At 51.3% G+C, this 18,586-nt stretch overlaps 1 protein-coding gene across 6 annotated transcripts in view; it reads left to right on the top strand.

The window, feature by feature from the left end:
• ABRAXAS1 (abraxas 1, BRCA1 A complex subunit) overlaps positions 1–18,586 on the top strand; it is a 403,189-nt gene that overhangs the window by 76,814 nt on the left and 307,789 nt on the right. For all 6 annotated transcript variants that reach the window (XM_069630387.1, XM_069630392.1, XM_069630388.1 and 3 more), the window contains one exon: positions 6,269–6,462. In XM_069630387.1, coding sequence (XP_069486488.1) covers positions 6,269–6,462 — 194 coding nt within the window. The remainder of the gene's footprint in view (positions 1–6,268; positions 6,463–18,586) is intronic.

Raw genomic sequence — 18,586 nt, 5'->3', positions numbered from 1 at the left:
CGTTCTGTACATACTGTTTCAAAGCTTGTTCTTCCGAGGGGGACAGAGAATAAATCCTGCCCGAAGGAATGGTAGAATCCGGGATTAGATCAGTCGGGCAGTCATATGGTCTGTGTGGAGGAAGCACCTCGGAAGAACCGCGATCGAAAACTGACTCAAATGCTTTGTACTCAGAAGGAATCCCGGTAACTACCCCTCCGACGGTGTGGGAATTCACAACCTCTGATCCACCATCATTCAATGTGAGTTGAGCAAGAGCTCCCAAGGCCCGTGAAGGTGTATATGTTTCTTGTTGGATTGGGAGACAATAGTTCTGACAGATATCCGACTCAAACAGCACCGTGCCTGTTTGCCAATTAATCAGAGGATTGTGTTCACGCAACCATGGTATTCCTAATATGATACCGAATTGAGGTGTGGTGATCAAGTCAAAACTTAGCGTCTCTGTGTGAATGTCTTGTATGGTCAATAATAGAGGAGCAGTTTGTTGTCTAACGGGACCAGAGACTAGTGCAGTGCCATCTACGGCCTGAACCGGTTCAGGTCGGGTTTTTACCACTAAAGGTAGATTGAGAGAATGGGCTAAAGCAATGTCTATGTAGTTCCCGGCGGCACCAGAGTCAATGATGATCGTGACTGCGTGAGAGATACCCGTAGAGGGACAAAGAGTGGCCTGTACAAAGATGGGCTGGACACGAACAAAAGCAGGAGTGGTACCCGGAGATGAGGACTGGAAATTCGACCTGGTCTCCGGATCTAAGGTCGAGCTGTCCGAAAAACCTGGGACTTCTTGGGACGCCGAGGGCATTCCTTAACATAATGTCCTGTGGTGCCACAATAAAAGCATGCATTATCCACCCTCCTACGTTCTCTCTCGGATGTCGTGATAGGGCTACGTAAACCTCCCACTTGCATAGGTTCCTCAGTGCTGGAAGCAGGGGTACTGACCACTGTAGGATGAGAAAGACCCAACTCACTCTGCGCTCTGATCGACGTGCATCTACCTGCAGGGCAAGATCCACTAGTTCCTGATACTGAGTGGGCATGGAAGGAATCACTGCTAGGGCATCTTTCATTGAGTTATTCAACCCCCTATAGTATATGACCGCCTGCTTGCTTTCTGGCCATGATGTCTCGGCGACCAATTGGTTGAAACGGGTCATGTAATCTATCAAAGTCCCTCTACCCTGGGTTAACTCTAACAACTCCAGATCCCTAAACTGTGGCTTCTGTCGGGTGTCGAAGACTCGAGACATCCCTAAAACTAACAAATCAAAATCATAGAGAACCGGGCTATTGTTCTCCAGTAAAGGATTAGCCCAAGCAGCAGCTGTTCCGGCCAGCTGGGAAAGGGCAAAGGCCGCTTTAGCAGTGGAATTAGGAAAGGCCAGAGGTCTACACAGGAAGTGTAACTTGCACTGATTGATGAAGGTCCTGAACTTCTTGGGGTCGCCTTGATAACGTTCAGGAGCGGCCAAAGGAGAAGGGGTTGGGAGGACCACCGGAGTTGGAGCTGGGGTACTTGACAACAGAGGAGGTGTGGTTGAAGTGGCAGCATCCCCGAATTCAGAGTCTGCAGGAAGGGAATGCTGGACACTCTGTATGGAATCTAGCCTTTGGTGAATCACTGTGTTAGCGACCGCCATATCTGCCCTTAATACTGTAATTGCCTGAACTAAAGCAGCTATGGGTTCTTCCGTGGACCCCTGCATTATCTAACACGACTATATGGCTTCTCAGTCTGTTCTGGCTTCAATGTCGTGTAGACCGTTGAGACCTCCGTCCCCAAGTGACGCACAGGGGAACCAAAAGAAACCCGCTGTGCGACCTTTGGGGCCACAGGTGGGAGATGTTACTTTCCGGATCCACGGAACCTCTGGAACACAGATGCTGCTGCAAAAAGAACAAGGTTAAGTACCAGGCAAATACAATATATCACAAGAACCAAAGGATCTGAATAGTCTTACCTATCCGGTGTTTAGAAAACCCGGGAAACCTAGGAGGGAGGTTCGAGACTCAGATGAGAGGGGGGTCCCCAGAACAAGCGGGAACGCAGACAAGCGTGGATCCAGGATAAGCCACCTGTAGAGCTGAAGGCGTAGCTTGAATCCCAAAAGGGCAATGGCGTAGAAGTTCAACAAGGGATGATCCGAAGACAGGTGGGGGTTGTGTCGAGATTCAGCAATAGGTAAGCAGTTCCAAGCAAATGTACAAAAGGATAATCCGAGGGAGTCCAAGTGAGAGTTCCAAGATCAAGATAAACCAGTAGTGTTATCAAACGTAGCGCCAAACAGGGTCTGAAGACAGCTGAGAAGCGATGAGTGCTCGCTCGGTCCTTTGGGTAAACCAAATCACATGAGTCTCGAACCCTGGAGGGAGTCGTGTGGGAACCCGAGGAAGGTGTTGTGGAGATGTTAGCAGTGTTCTGGTGTGCAGAGGATCGTCTAACACAATCGCTGCCCATCTACTAAAAAACAATTCTTTAACCAATTTTAAAGCCTATACAATAATGTTCTCTTTATTCCTTCGTTTATAGTCCTATTGATTCTTTCTGTACTGCTATTTTTGCCACTCTAAGAAACTTATATTGCTTACTGATGTTCCACAGCTTTTATCTTCTTCTGATTGACATCAATCGGTGGATTTTAGAGTCTGATAACCAACTAAATTATTACTATCGTTTTATGTCTCTTCATTTAAACAAATCAAATGTTTTACGCTGACCTATTTATAACCCCAAACAAATGTGGTCTTTAATTTTCTACGATAGTGTTCTCCTACTTCTAGTAAAGGTATCTCATTTCCAGTTTACCCCATTTTGGAGTGTTGGATGCATTCTCCATCTCAGCCTTGCCTCAGGAATCTCTAAAAAAAATACCCTTGTGATTGTTTAATGCATGCCCTTCAGTCCCCTTGGGATTGGGACCAAGGTATCTCTCTTTCTCTAAAAAACAAATCATCTTACTATATATATTTACACTTGCAATACCATCCCTCGCCTTTATTTGCCACTTTCGATGCTCTATCTTCATCTGTTGCTCAGCTTGAGTACATCGATATCAACTCTTCCCCAATCGACCAGTTTGCCTTCAGTCCGTGTGGAATGGAAGGGAATTTCTTTAAAGGGGCACCTGTCGACCGTCTCATTTTCACTTTTCTCCCCTCTTCGCAGGAACTTTGCGATCTTTTGTCTAATGGTGGAAGATGTAAAAAATCAGAGAGTCTGGATCTGGGCGTGGGAGACTGGATCGGAACCATCTGTCTCGGGAGGATAGCTCAGGGTCGACATGCTCGCCTTGGAAGCAAGATGACACGGAGCAACACAGGTTCTATCCCCAGGTCCGCGCTTAAAAACCTCTGGGTATTAAGCGTGTTATAAATAACCTATCATATCACTGCTACAAAAATGTGCAGCAGCACCTGGAGCATTAAAATTGCCAGATGGAATTACCAATGAACGATCTCAGACACAAATAACTGGACAGACTCAAAGAATATGGCAAAATACTACTTTATTATCAGCTCAAATAAAGTAGGGAAAACTGGTGAACAAACGGATAGCAGCTCACTCACTCTCAAATACATTTCTGTTGCACAAAAGCTTTATATCTCCATGCACGTCAGCTATGACATCATCCCTACGTGGCAAACAGTAAAAACCTATTGAAAGGAGGACTTGGTTAAGGGAACATATATACCTATACTTAGTTTAACTGTTAGTAACACAATTGGCTGCCCCCCATCTGATAGGCACGCCTTGAACTACCTCTAACTATATATAATACAGATCAAAAGCACAATAACAGCAGCAGATTGGCTTCTGCAACCCCATCGCTACATAGGCTCTCATGATTGGTTGGTATTCTTTCCCAACCTTGGAGATTCAGCTTGTTAGCAGCACGTAAGCAAAATGAAACCCAGGTGTGGGGAACAACATCGGATCACTGCCCACTGGTCCAATTGGCCTACAATCTCTCATCAGTTAGGCCCGAAGCCAAGGCTTCTTCTTTGTAGTTGACCTTCGTGACTGTTCTCCTCCTCAGGACTTTTAAGGGAGTGAAGGTACATTGCTCTCTTTGTCTGGCACTTAATGAATAGGCCTTGTTTTCCAGTCTTCACCACGTGTGAGGAAACCACCATTTTGTCCCTTCTGACCTTTTATTTAGTGCTATTTGATTCAATTATACTGGGTGCTATTATTCCTCTTGAGACTTGGTTGCTTAGTCTTGCATATGCTTTCTGCATCTTTGATTGTCCAATTCTTGGCACTTGTAAATGTTCACTCCTTTACTTAATCTAAGAGAAATATGTTGTGCGTATGTAGCTTATCCTCTTCGACTCCCCTTGTACCTTCAGTTGCATCTTGTTGTGGCATCCTTGATCCCAAGCCAAACAGATATTCTTTGTACGAAGCTGTTTTCCAGCGCCCATCAGCTTCTGCAACGTTGGTCTCTCTGCTTCATGCTTCCTTGCTTGCTTTTATATGAAACTGACGTCCATATTTTCATCATGGCCACATTACCCATTCTATATTTTCTACTGTAGCAAGCTTCTATATTCCTGATTCCAGGAGTTTGCTGTTTTCCTCCTGTTACTGTATCTATACGCTTGAGGCCTTGGTTTTCCTCCCAGTTCCAAAGGTTGGTGGTGTGGGTGAGGGGTTCCTTCTGCTCACTTTCGCATTGGTTGCGGGAACTCTTCAAAGTTCTAGCATGCACTTTTCCTTTGCTCACTTCTCTGATGTTCCTGTGGAGCCTTTGCTTATGGTTCCAACTGTGTGTGTATCTCTATTTCCCTGCCTTCACTCGTAACCAGTGCAAGCCTGAAAGGCCTCTTTTCCTCTCTGTGGCCGCCTCAGGGGCTACTCCTCTTTATTTGCGGGTATCTGCAAACCTTTCTCCAACTTGGGTTGCATAGTGCCTTGTCTGCCAGTCCTGCATTTCTCTCTTGAGTCCTACTCCCTTTGCCTGGAGTTCCATACAAGCAGTGGTGCACAACACATGGGCTGCATGCTGAATTCGACCCTCCACTCCAGGTCATGATTTATGTTCCTCCAAGACTCATGCGTTTTTTGATGAAGTATTGCCTGGCCTTAAGTCGCTCCCTCACTCTCTTTCCTCTGTCAGGTGTGTGAAGTTTCTGTGGTCCAATTTTGGGGTTTGCATCCTGATGCCTGTGGTTTAACCTCTGCTTTACAAAATGATTTCCATACCATAATACAAATAAATCAGTGGTAATGCCTTTATATCTCAATGTATCACACTGGTTACTGTTAAAAATAAAGCATTACATAAAAAGTCCACTTCAAAACCCCTCTATTGTTTTTTTTTAATCAAATGTGCGCACATATGCCCCTACTACCTACTCACCCCAATGGACAGTATTGCCCACTATCTGAGACTTGTGTGGTACAATCGATCCTCCAGCGAAACCAGTTGTGACCCTCTGCTTTTGCTGCAGGTAGGGCATAGCTTGTCTGCAGCTAGACCTCTTCTACCACCATCGTCTATCTGTGTGTCTGCTGTGCCTCGTCCCTGCTGATGCTGATGGGGTCTGCACCTGACACCCACTGACTTGGTAATTCTCGGTCAGTCCCTTTGGGATCTCCACAGCTTAACCCTTTGCTTGTTTAATGGGAGTTGTTTGAGAAATCCCCCTCAATGACTTTGCTCCCTCTAACCTTCTGATCTCGCAGGCTACATCCAGTGATCCTTCAGAAATAAACCAGCTCGGGGGTCTGCGTTTTTCTCATTCTCATGGAGGGCAGATGCGTCATCACAGTAGTTGATTGTCCCTCTCTGCGTTACCTTTCCACAAGACCGCTGCAACATCAGTGCATTCATCCATGATTTTCCACCCTCTTCACAGAGATGGAGCTTAATTTTTTTAATTCGGTAAAAAATTACGTATAGTAAAATAAATCCCTGCATATACATTAATATTTTTCACTTCATGTGGTTTTTCAATTATACTGCATGCCCGTTTGCTTGATCACCCTAGCGACAGTAAACTTTTAATGGGTTATGGACCCTAGAAATATGGCATGCATTACTTATAGTACAACCTTTATTATTTCTTCAAAAGTGAGAGAAAAAAAAAACAAAAGTCTAGAAAAATAGATGAGCTTGTGCCATTACAAGCACATTTATTATGCTGAGAGGTGGTCCATTTGGGGGCCCGCTCCTTTTAAAGAAATGTTAATATTACATTTAAGTGTAAATCTTTTTTTTTCTCATCTATACCTTGCTAATTTATGTTATTTTTGCAGAATGTAATAGGTTGGTATAAATTCAGACGTAACTCTGATCAGACGATGACGTTCAGAGAGCAGCTTCTTCACAAGAACATGGAGGCTCACCTACAGAACCAGGAGCTTATCTTTATGTTACTGACATCCAGCAAAGCGACAGAAAGTGGCTCCACCCACAAGCTGGACTATGCCCTACATAAACCACAAGAGGGGTAAGAATGGGGCACACCAGCCACAAATGTTCCACAGGCAGATAATTATGAGTCTCAATAACAAATGCCTTTTTAGTTTTGGCTATTAGGTGGCGCTACCTTTAAGCCAAAATGATTTTCATTCAAATAAGAGGTTTAACATAAAAGTTCTAATGCTTTTCAATGCAGATGACATACGAGGATGGATTTGTGTTGTTTGGCTTTGTGTCCCACCCATTTAACGCCCATCTGGAAGTCACATCTATATATTTTCCTCCCATTCCCACCCATCTTCCCTCAAACCACATCCCTTTTTGCACTCTTTAACCTGCATTTGTATTGCGTGCTGAATTTGTCAGTCATTTTTACTTCCAAAATGGCGGCCCCCGTGTTTTAATGTTATTAAAAAGTTATTTGGCTTGATGTTTTAAAAGATATTTACTGCAGCTTTTAAGTTATGTTACATATTTAAATGTATTTTTTACTAAACATAAAAAAGTTACTGTTATAGTTAAGCTTTGTTCTAAAATGTCTCTCAAAATGTACATCTATTTGCTTGTGGGTGTGTAGTGTTTTCTGCTGTTAGTAGTACCTCATTGAAAATGCAGTTAGTGATGTCAGTGTGATGTGCGTGGATCTCCAGTCTGTATTTGTTTCCCCACAGCAGCCATTTTAGTTCAAGTGGTAGAGAAAGAGTTCCGACATACTTCCCTGTAAACCTGCTAGTTTCACCCACGAAAAACCGAGGGAGTGTACCTTGCCGGTATCCTGCACGCCAGCAGTAGCGCAGGCAGAGAGACGCAGGCAGGCGTTTGGAAGCCCGAGCAGGGGAAGAAGCCACGTCTTTGCAGTGGAAGGCACGAAAAGTACAGTGTGCCACAACCCAGTTGCCTTTTCAGATGAGCGCTGAGTTGGGATCGGATGATGTTAGGCAGGTCCACGGATGGCTATTACTGGCCTGGCGTGCACTATGTTGTTGCGGCTGAGTGAAGGGGCTCTTGCGGGTAGCTGCAGCGCCGCTGCTGATACTTGGTGCTCTATCTTTTTTCGGTAGCTCCAGCAGGGTGGAATGTCCAGAGGCAGCGGCTGCTTCAGTGTAGCAGCATGCTGCCAAAGAAACTGCCTCAACATGTGGGTCTGCTGATCTCTGAGGAGGAGCACAGCTTCCCCGACATGGCTAGTCTGGTGCTGTGGACATTGTTTATGATCAACGCTGCTTCTTGCCTGCTGTGTTATAGTAAAACAGCATTTAAAGGGGACCTGCATATATGAACAGAAGGTGCACTAGCTGCCAACAAGTAAAACGTTTGCGTGTGTGTGCTTCATACAAGTATTAAAGCAAAGGCGCGGTAAGATTCTAGCCCTGTATTGAGAATTTGTGGCTCGTGGTTCATAGTTATTACAGTTCGCTGATCTTACATTGTAGGTGTACATCTTTCTGACATTAGCTGATGGGGTCATGAAACCCTTGGCGTAAATGTTCTCTTGCAATGAATGAGGCAGCTCTCATTCAGAGGCCGATTCATGGAATTAATGTGCGCTGAAATTTTCAGTGCAAGCGTGCGAAAGCGTGTGAATCGCAGTGCCAGTGCGAAAATCGCAGCGAAACCCGCGCACAGCGATTCATGGAAGTGTGAGTGCGTGGAAATTTCAGGATGTGCGCCGAAATTCTGTGTGGCGCACGCTGGCGCACACGTCTCCAAACAGCGTGCGCTACGCGCACAGCGAAATCGCACATAGCGCGGCGCACACAACAAAAGTAGGAGGAACAGGGGGCGTGACACATGGAATGGGGAACAACTCGTGAAAATGTGGTCGTCACGGGGGAAGTACAGGAGGCAAGTGTGCTGAACGCCCACACGCACGTTCAAAACACGTATTCATGGAAACGAACGGGGCTAAGGCGTGCACCAAAAAAGACGTGCTAATCAGGAAACACATGCGTCAGCAGGAAGCAGGCAAACGTGGACCCGCGCAGCATAAAAGTGCACGCAAACAACAAACAAGCACAGACGCCAGGATGAATATACCGTTCCTAGCAGCAGTGGTCGTGGGATACCGCAGGAGGAGGAGGAGGATAGTCAGGCCCAGAATTTTTACACCCAGAACCAGCCTATTTGGGATGCCTGATGACCAGGTGTATGGGAGGTACAGGTTTCCACCTCACATAATATTCGACCTGGTAAGTGAGTGGGAGGATGACCTCACATCACCGACCCTGTGCTCCCAAGCACTCAGCCCCTGCATAAGGTCCTCAAGGTACTGCACTTCTTGGCCGCTGGATCATTTCAGCGGACAAGTGCCATAGTGCGGGGGGTGTCACAGGCCACACAGTCACGCTGCCTACACCATGTCTTGGCCATCATGACTGCACGCCCATCAGTCCGCAGGCACATATACCTGCCCAGAACACCAGCAGAAAGGCAGGCTGTCGTCCAGGATTTTTATGGGGTGGCACACTTCCCCAAAGTGCTAGGTGCCATTGACTGCACCCATGTGGCTCTACGTCCTCCCTGGGCATCTGAGCACATCTATAGAAACCGCAAGCACTGGCATTCCATCAACGTCCAGGTAGTATGTGATGCCAAGGGAATCATCACCTCAGTATATGCCAACTATCCAGGGTCCACCCACAACAGTTTTATTTACAGAATGTCAACCCTAAACCGGGACCTAGAAGCTGGGCGGCATGGCGAAACATGGCTGCTCGGTGAGTATAAATGCCACAGCACATGCATGCATGTCACATACTGAGTAATGTCACAACCCCACTAATGAAACCCATCACCCCCTCCCCAGGGGACAGTGCCTACCCTCTGAGCACCCACATGACGCCAATTCGGAACCCCACCACGCCACCCGAGGTAAGATACAACACAGCCCACATTGCAACCCGGGGCATAGTGGAGCGCACATTAGGAGTGCTCAAGTCACGCTTTCGCTCCCTTGACCGTTCTGGCGGCCAGCTGTTATACGCTCCCCCAGTAGTGTGCAGGATCATAGTGGCAGCATGTGTCCTGCACAACGTTGCAACAGGCTGGGGTCTGCCGGTGGACATGGTGGTGCCCCCACATCCCCAACCACATGCACGGCCGCTGCGTATGGGAGGGGAAAGGGCACGGGGTGAGGCAGCCCGTACGCAGCTGGTGGCTAATTACTTCACCTAAAATCACACCCCTGTGGAGTGCACACAGCCCTGGCACATACCATCTGACAATCAATGATGATGACATAAGGGACAGTCAACTGTCAAAACCATACCAGCCTGAGATTGGTCACCTGGAAGTGTTACATTGTGTGCATCCCTACCTACACAAACACCACCAATGTTGTTTCATCAAAATACACACTTCTATGCTGCTAAATTCATTACCCCCTTACAAAATACAACATGACAACAGTGCCATGTCACCCAACCCCTCCCCAGCACCGCCACCCTACACACCATGGCATCCCCAAAACATGACACGTGTCAAAGTACAGTGTCCCTAATGGAAACTGCCCATACACAATATGCTCCCAGTAATGTAGAACTAACAACACATATGACCAAATACTTACCAACAATACAATGCAGCTACACAACCTCAAACATAGCATAAACATGATGGTACTAAGTTAAAGTAGTGGTAGTCTTACAACCTGATCATGCCAGCACATCGGCCACTTCCAACTGTACAGTGCTGCTGCCACGCAAATGTCTAAGTGCACTGCTTACAACATGAACTAAATCTCCAAAGTAGACGGCCTTGTGAAGACATGAGGAATTAACCTGCAAATTAGGCGAAAGACATGGATGCACAAGCACATAGCAATACACCATGCAGTGTACATTTCAACAACAATGTCCACTAGGAATGTAGACACAGTATTGACTACAGACTGCCCACACAGCTCATGGGAGTCCAACGTCACCGTATAAGTCACTGTCACTTGGGCACACCGTTTGCAAGCCCATGGAAACGGGAAGCAGGAGGGGTGTGCGTCTCACGAACCCAAGCACCTAACCCAAACTCAGGACAAGCCTGCATGTGCCCAGCTGGAATACAGTGGATGCCCACGGGAGCCACACAAGGCAAAACAATGTAAAAAAAAAATCAAAAATCAAAAATGGCCATGTGGGGGCCGGGGGGGAGGCCACCCAGGAGGTCCAAGGACAGGGTGCGCACCAACACCCACCTGTGTGGATGTTGGGGAAAAAAAAACACCTCCATGGGCTCATGGCCTGAACGGCTATGCCAATGTGGGAGAACTGCTGCTGTCGCTCTCATCACCCTCTGCTGCTGCCACAGGAGGTGGTGCTGCCACAGGAGGTGGTGGTGCTATGGGAGGCAGCCCACGCAAAGCCCTGGTATGGTACTCCATGGCAGCAAGCATGCGGGTGTGGAAGGTCTCATTCTGGAGGATTATAGTGCGGAGATCCCCATGCAGCACCTGACGTGATGCCTGGATCTCCTCCCGAGTTGCCTGCATCTCAGCTGAGAGCGAACATGTGAGCCGCTCCAGCTGCTGTTCTGTCCTCAAGTTAGTGGAAGCCTCAAGGTCAACAAGAGTCTCCCTGAGGTGATGGAGTTCTACCCTCAGGGCTTCCCTGTGGCCCTGGGACTCTATTGATATTGATTGGCGTAGAGTCTCCAGTGCCGCCCGCCTGTCCCTGTTGGACGCCAACATGTCCTCCCTGTGTGATTGGCAAATGGAGTATGTTGCTTGCTGTAGTTGCTTCATCTGCCTTTCAGGGGGGACAAAGGAAGTGGCCACCCTCTCCATTGCTTGAACCATCATCTCAACTGATGCTGCCTGTTGGGTTGCCATACCGTACATGGATTGTTCCCATGAGGTATTGCCTGGTGGCGTACGGCCACCGCGTCAGCCACGTTTCCCTCAAGCATGGGGGCGGGGGGACATGGGTGTCCCAGATTGTTCCTCCACACATGGGGCATTGGGGCACCCTGCAAATCCCGGCCACGTCCCCTAACGTGCCCACCACGCCCACCTCTTGAGGGTCGGCCACCTTTGCCTCCCTTACCGCTTGGTCGCCTCCCAACCATGGCACTGATGATGTTGTGCCTATGGGAGTTGCAGTAAACTATTGTCCTGGGCAATTGGGGGTCAAAGGGGTAGGATTCCAGATGGAATTCGTACCCTAGTGCTCTAACAAGGCTGTCTGTGACCCCTGGGGGAAGATGGCGGGTCACGCAACGCACAGGCAGCCCAAAATCAAAACTAAACGTGCACGCAACCCCTCGTGGACCACGTGCGTGAAAAAATGAACCCGCACTACGCCGTGGCACCCAGAAACACAAAAATAAGCGTACGTGTAATACATGCAGCCTACAATGACCTCTGAAGGGGAACACGACACACGGGGCAAGCACAGTTGCTAAGTATGTGCGGAACTCACCGTCTGCCTGGAAAAAGAACGTGAAAAATACACGCGTTGGCAACACCCCCGCCAAAAGAATTGTACGCTGTCTGAGGAGAAAGAACAAAAGGAGAAGTGAACTCTGTTTGAGGAAACGGGACCAACAAAAAATCAGAAAAGATCTGTCAGAGGTAACCGGGAGCACGAACTAGAAACGCTGTGAAGTAATCGCGTGTGAGCCGACAAGAAGTACAGATTTCACCCACTCGCTCTCCACGAAAAGCACGTACAAGGAAATGGCGTCCTACACGCAGCTTTTAAACCGGCTCACACGTACACGTCAGAGACGCGTGTATGCGGGCGCTTTCCTCCAATTACACGTGATGACACTCGGACATGCAGTTTTTCCACGTGTGCTGTCATCACGTGCTATGAGGGAAACGCCTGCGCGTGTAATGTAACTTACGCGCTAAGGGCCTTTGGTCCAATGGAATCGCGTGCGTGTGCTGACGCACTTATGCGCTAAGGCCCTTTCCTCGAATTACACGCTGACGTGCAAGATTTTCATGTGCCAAAACACTCCGTATCAAGTTGGCCACGCGAAAACGCACGGAAGACCACGCTCCTGCCCAGAAGGCCGAATTACTGCCCCCCAGAGACCCGAGCACGCTCCCATCTGCCATCTGCTGCTGCCTGACTGCCTGCTGCCCACGTGCCCTGCCATTTGCTGCCTGCACGTCAGCCAGGGGTGTAATTGCTGTGACCACCCCTGCTGGAACCGAAGACTCCCGACTGGGATTCCATCGCTCCACAGCCCAGCCCCAGGACCCAGTTGCCCACCCACTCCTGCCTCTGGGGTTGCCATGTCCAGCACTACACCATCTGGCAGCACTGGCAACCCCCAGCCAGAGAGGCAGAGGGCCACCTGCTTCCTTGCCACCGAAGTTGGTGTCCTGGTGGAGCAAGTCCTGGGGCAGTGTGATGCCCTCTTTGGAAGTTTGCGCGCCGACAAGGAAGGACGGACCAGGATCTGGATGGACATCGTGGCTGCCATCAATGCGGAGGGGGTGGCAGTCTGCGACTTACAACATGTCAAGAAGCGCTGGGAGGACTTCAGGTCCAGGACCCTCAACACGGCCCGGCGCCTCGCTAAGGCAGCGGATGCCAAGGGGTGCCGGGGCCAGCTGTCAGACCATCAAATGAGGGTCCTGGAATGCATATGCCCAGCGCTGTACGTCCAGATCCTTGAGAGACAGACCCGTCTGGAGTCGAACGGTAAGTGCACATGCATGTTGATGGTATGCTGTGCGTGTCCTGTTGTGCCAGTAGTGTGCAGGTTGCACATGTGTTTATGTAGGGCCATGTAGGGATGTGTATGAACATGGGCGTGTGGCTGCCACATGTGAGTCCTCTCAGCTGTGAGACACATTGATGGTGTATGTGTTGGTGAGCACACAGGTTTCAATCTCCGTATGTACATTGGTATGGTTGTGGCACGGATTGGTGGTTCATAATTCATGTATCTGCACTGTGTGCATGTATGTGTATTTCACAAGTGTGCAAATGTGATGCATCATGGATGCACGTGACACTGATGTGGACAAGGATGAATGGCAGATGTGACATGTATAGCGATCTCTTCACTAAAACAGTTGCAGGAGATGTAGACATGCATGTAAGTGTGGTGGCGTGTGTGCATGTCTAGTGCACTCCCTGTGTTTCATGTGATGTCTGGCTCACCCTTGGCTACTCATGCTGTTGTATGTGTATGGATGTTGCTGGATGTTGTGATATGGCTGTGGAATAGCTCATGTGTGCGAGTTGAAATGACATGTGTGTTGGGGATTGCGATGCCATGTCTGAAGTTTGACACTGCCACTCAAGTGGAACTGTCATGTGTGTATCAGTCCATTGTACAGTGCCCTGATGCCTGTCTCCTATCTCTCCCTGTCTGCACCGTCAACTGATGAAGAGGGCAGAGAGTGTGCTGTGGAGGACAGCGACAGCTATCGCACCGCCAACCGGAGACACAAGGCACGGCTCCCTTCCCAGGTTGTGATCTCGTCGGGGAGTGAGGAGTCCGGTGCCGCGTCCCAGGCCGCAGCTGCCGAGGGTAGGGCCAAGAGGCAGAGGTTATAGTTGGACTCCTCGGCAGCAGAAGGGGCAGCTGAGACCCCACAGGGTCCGATGGAGGAAGATGGCACGGAGTCATCCAGGTTGGTGGGGGGTTTGGTGGAGGAGGAGGCTGTGCAAGGGACAGACACGGGGTCTGGAGGTGGGGATTCCACTGGTGCTAGTGGTGCAGTACAGGGGCAGGGACAGGAGGCAGCACAGGCCACCGCGGAGGTGCCTGTGTGTAATCCTGTCCCCGATCCTGTGACTGCATCATCCCGCACCAGCAGGCATGCCTACGTCCAGACCTGTTTTCAGGGAGGGGATCCGCTTACAACAACTGGCCTTTCTCTCCCTGCGGACGTGGCTATCCGGGACCGGGTTGAGCCTGTCCTGGGTGGGGTGGCGTTGCGTCAACAGGCCATGCGAGCTGACCTGCAGTCTTTTCATGAGGAGACTGCACGTCTTCTCGGATGGCTCGTTGACCGCGTTGACCTACTGGGACAGCTCACCAGGGCCGGATTCCTCAGTTTTCTGGACCTTGTTCCGACCCCCTCCTCAACTGAACCCCCCCTATGCCCCAGTCATTCTCCATGCCATCTTCCCACCCATGTAACACCTGGGTACCCTGTGGAGCTGCCTCTGACCCTGCGGCCAGGCTGGTGGAGGACACATCCCTGCCACAGTCGGGAGTCGGACGTCCAGCAGGGGTGGCCACCTCAACAACTGCACTCCAGCCGGAGGAGGATGCGCAGGCAGCAAGAGCCAGGGCACAGGCAGAGGCGCAGCAGCAACAAGGTGGGAGCCATCATGGCTCCGGGCCTTCGACATCGGAGGGGCAGGCATCGGCCAGAGGGCAGGAGGACCCAGGACTGGAAGTATCTTCCCTGTGGCAGCGGTTAGGCCATGCTATAGATGCGGAGCGGCAGCGGGCAGAAGAGGCACGGCTCACGATGGTCAGGGTGGAGAACTCCATGCGGAGGGCCCTGAGGCGGGCCAAGTGCCTCGAGGCAATTCGCAGGGAGTTGGAGGAGAACATGTCGTTGTCCCTGCGAAGGCTCGGGGCCATGGAAGAGAACCACCTCCAGGACATTGAGCAGGAGTTCAATGATGCCCTGGCCCGCGACATCCAAAAGTGAGCTGTCGGACTAGCCCGCTGCCCTTGTAAATAGTTTTTAGAGTTGGGTTTCCTTTATGTTTTCCTTTTATTTGTGGTCAATGGACAATGCCACCCAAATTTGTATATAGTTATATTTTTAGGTAGGTAGGTTTCTTTTGTTTGGTTGGGATCATGGACCCTTTACATCCTTGGACAATGGATTGTATATAATTTAATCATGTTTTCTTTTTTTTGGTTGTGCATTATGGACATGGAGCAATGGATTTTTTTTCCCCCGGACAATGGATTGTAAATAGTTGGACTGTGGATTGATTTCTCTTTTATTTTTTTATGAACATGAAGCAATGGTTTTTTTTTTTTTTTTACATTTCCTTTGGATTTGCGTTGTTGGAGGGTGACTTTGGACTGTTTTTCTTTCAAATTTATATGGATTGGTTATCATTTTCATTCAATCATCTTTTTCACATGTTTTTCATTTCATGTTTCATATTTTGGTATGCTTTCATTTCATTTTTGATTTCATGTACATAATACATTTTCATTTTTTAGTTCCATGTGTGGGATTCGCTCATTGGCTTGATGCATGTGAAAATGTGGGTTTACACAAGCAATGCCAACCAGTGTATGTGTGTGACGGACATGTGTTGATGTACATAGTTTTGACTTTTGGTTTGTGTCATGAGATCAGCATTTCACTGCTGGGGGGTGGGGGTGCAAGAGGACATGAGTGGGGGCCTGCTGGCAGGTGCCCTGCACTGCTGGGGGTGGGGGTGCAAGGGGACATGAGTGGGGGCCTGCTGGCAGGTGCCCTGCACTGCTGGGGGGGCGGGGGTGCAGGGGGACATGAGTTGGTGATCAGTAGTGCAAGGTAACATGTGGCTTGGCTGGGGGGCATGCCCATGGTGGATGGGCTGCCTGCGGGACATGACCAGGGGTGCAGGGTAGTCCCCTGTGGTGTGGGCTGCCTGCAGGGGCCGTGGAGGGTGTAGAGGGAACACCTGGGAGGACCCACACTGGCAATTCACGTGTAGGACTCCCCTGCATCCCCGAAATACACGTACCCTGCTGAAATCGCGTGTGAGACTTCCTGCGAACCCCATAATACACGTACCCCACTCACACAGGGCCCTTTTCACACGCAAACCCCAGGAATATTGGCCCTGTGCGAGCGGGGTACGTGTATAACTGGGGTTCGCGGAAAGTCTTGCACGCGATTTCTGCAGGGTACGTTTATAACTGGGGTTCGTGGGAAGTCTCACACGCGATTTCAGCAGGGTAAGTGTATAACTTACTCACCTACACGTGAATTGGCAGTGTGGGTCCTCCCAGGTGTTCCCTCTACACCCTCCACGGCCCCTGCAGGCAGCCCATACCACAGGGGACTACCCTGCACCCCTGGTCATGTCCCGTAGGCAGCCCATCCACCATGGGCATGCCCCCCAGCCAAGCCACATGTCACCTTGCACTACTGATCACCAACTCATGTCCCCCTGCACCCCCGCCCCCCAGCAGTGCAGGGCACCTGCCAGCAGGCCCCCACTTATGTCCCCTTGCACCCCCACCCCCCAGCAGTGCAGGGCACCTGCCAGCAGGCCCCCACTCATGTCCCCTTGCACCCCCACCCCCAGCAGTGGAGGGCACCTGCCAGCAGGCCCCCACTCATGTCCCACTCATGTCCCCTTGCACCCCCACCCCCCAGCAGTGCAGGGCACTTGCCAGCAGGCCCCCACTCATGTCCCTTTGCACCCCCACCCCCAGCAGTGCAGGGCACCTGCCAGCAGGCCCCCACTCATGTCCCCTTGCATCCCACCCCCCCAGCAGTGCAGGGCACCTGCCAGCAGCCCCCCACTCATGCCCCCTTGCACCCCCACGCCCCCCAGGAGTGAAGGGCACCTGCCAGCAGGCCCCCACTCATGTCCCCTTGCACCCCCGCCCCCCAGCAGTGCAGGGCACCTGCCAGCAGGCCCCCACTCATGTCCCCCTCATGTCCCCTTGCACCCCCACCCCCCAGAAGTGCAGGGCACCTGCCAGCAGGCCCCTACTCATGTCCCATTCATGTCCCCTTGCACCCCCATCCCCAGCAGTGCAGGGCACCTGCCAGCAGGCCCCCACTCATGTCTCCTTGCACGCCCACCCCCCAGCAGTGCAGGGCACCTGCCAGCAGCCCCCCACTCATGTTCCCTTGCACCCCCACCTCCCAGCAGTGCAGGGCACCTGCCAGCAGGCCCCCACTCATGTCTCCTTGCACCACCACCCCCCAGCAGTGCAGGGCACCTGCCAACAGGCCCCCACTCATGTCTCCTTGCACCCCCACCCCCCAGCAGTGCAGGGCACCTGCCAGCAGGCCCCCACTCATGTCCCCTTGCACCCCCTCCCCCAGCAGTGCAGGGCACCTGCCAGCAGGCCCACACTCATGTCCCCTTGCACCCCCACCCCCAGCAGTGCAGGGCACCTGCCAGCAGGCCCACACTCATGTCACACTCATGTCCCCTTGCACCCCCACCCCCCAGCAGTGCAGGGCACCACTCATGTCCCCTTGAACCCCCACCCCAAGCAGTGCAGGGCACCTGCCAGCAGGCCCCCACTCATGTACCACTCATGTCCCCTTGCACCCCCACTCCCCAGCAGTGCAGGGCACCTGCCAGCAGGCCCCCACTCATGTCCCCTTGCACCCCCACCCCCCAGCCGTACAGGACACCTGCCCGCAGGCCCCCACTCATGTTCCCTTGCACCCCCACCCCCCAGCAGTGCAGGGCACCTGCCAGCAGGCCCCCACCCACGTCCCCTTGCACCCCCACCCCCCAGCAGTGCAGGGCACCTGCCAACAGGCCCCCACTCATGTCCCCTTGCACCCCCACCCCTAGCAGTGCAGGGCACCTGCCAGCAGGCCCCCACTCATGTCCCCTTGCACTCCCACCCCCCCCCAGCAGTGCAGGGCACCTGCCAGCTGGCCCCCACTCATGTCCCACTCATGTCCCCTTGCACCCCCACCCCCCAGCAGTACAGGGCACTTGCCAGCAGGCCCCCACGCATGTCCCCTTGAACCCCCACCCCAAGCAGTGCAGGCCACCTGCCAGCAGGCCCCCACTCATGCCCCACTCATGTCCCCTTACACCACCACCCCCCAGCAGTGCAGGGCACCTGCCAGCAGGCCCCCACTCATGTCCCCTTGCACCCCCACTCCCCAGCAGTGCAGGGAACCTGCAAGCAGGACCCCACTCATGTCCCACTCATGTCCCCTTGCACCCCCACCCCCCAGCAGTGCAGGGCACCTGCCAGCAGGCCCCCACTCATGTCCCCTTGGACCCCCTACCCCCCAGCAGTGAAATTCTGATCTCATGACACAAACCAAAAGTCAAAACTATGTACATCCACACATGTCCGTCGCACACATACACTGGTTGGCATTGCTTGTGTAAACCCACATTTTCACATGCATCAAGCCAATGAGCGAATCCCACACATGGAACTAAAAAATGAAAATGTATTATGTACATGAAATCAAAAATGAAATGAAAGCATACCAAAATATGAAACATGAAATGAAAAGC

Source organism: Ambystoma mexicanum, chromosome 6q (genome assembly GCF_040938575.1).
Source record: "Ambystoma mexicanum isolate Mex_15411 chromosome 6q, UKY_AmexF1_1, whole genome shotgun sequence".
Lineage (NCBI taxonomy): Eukaryota > Metazoa > Chordata > Amphibia > Caudata > Ambystomatidae > Ambystoma > Ambystoma mexicanum.
This window is presented reverse-complemented; position numbering and strand designations above follow the sequence as displayed.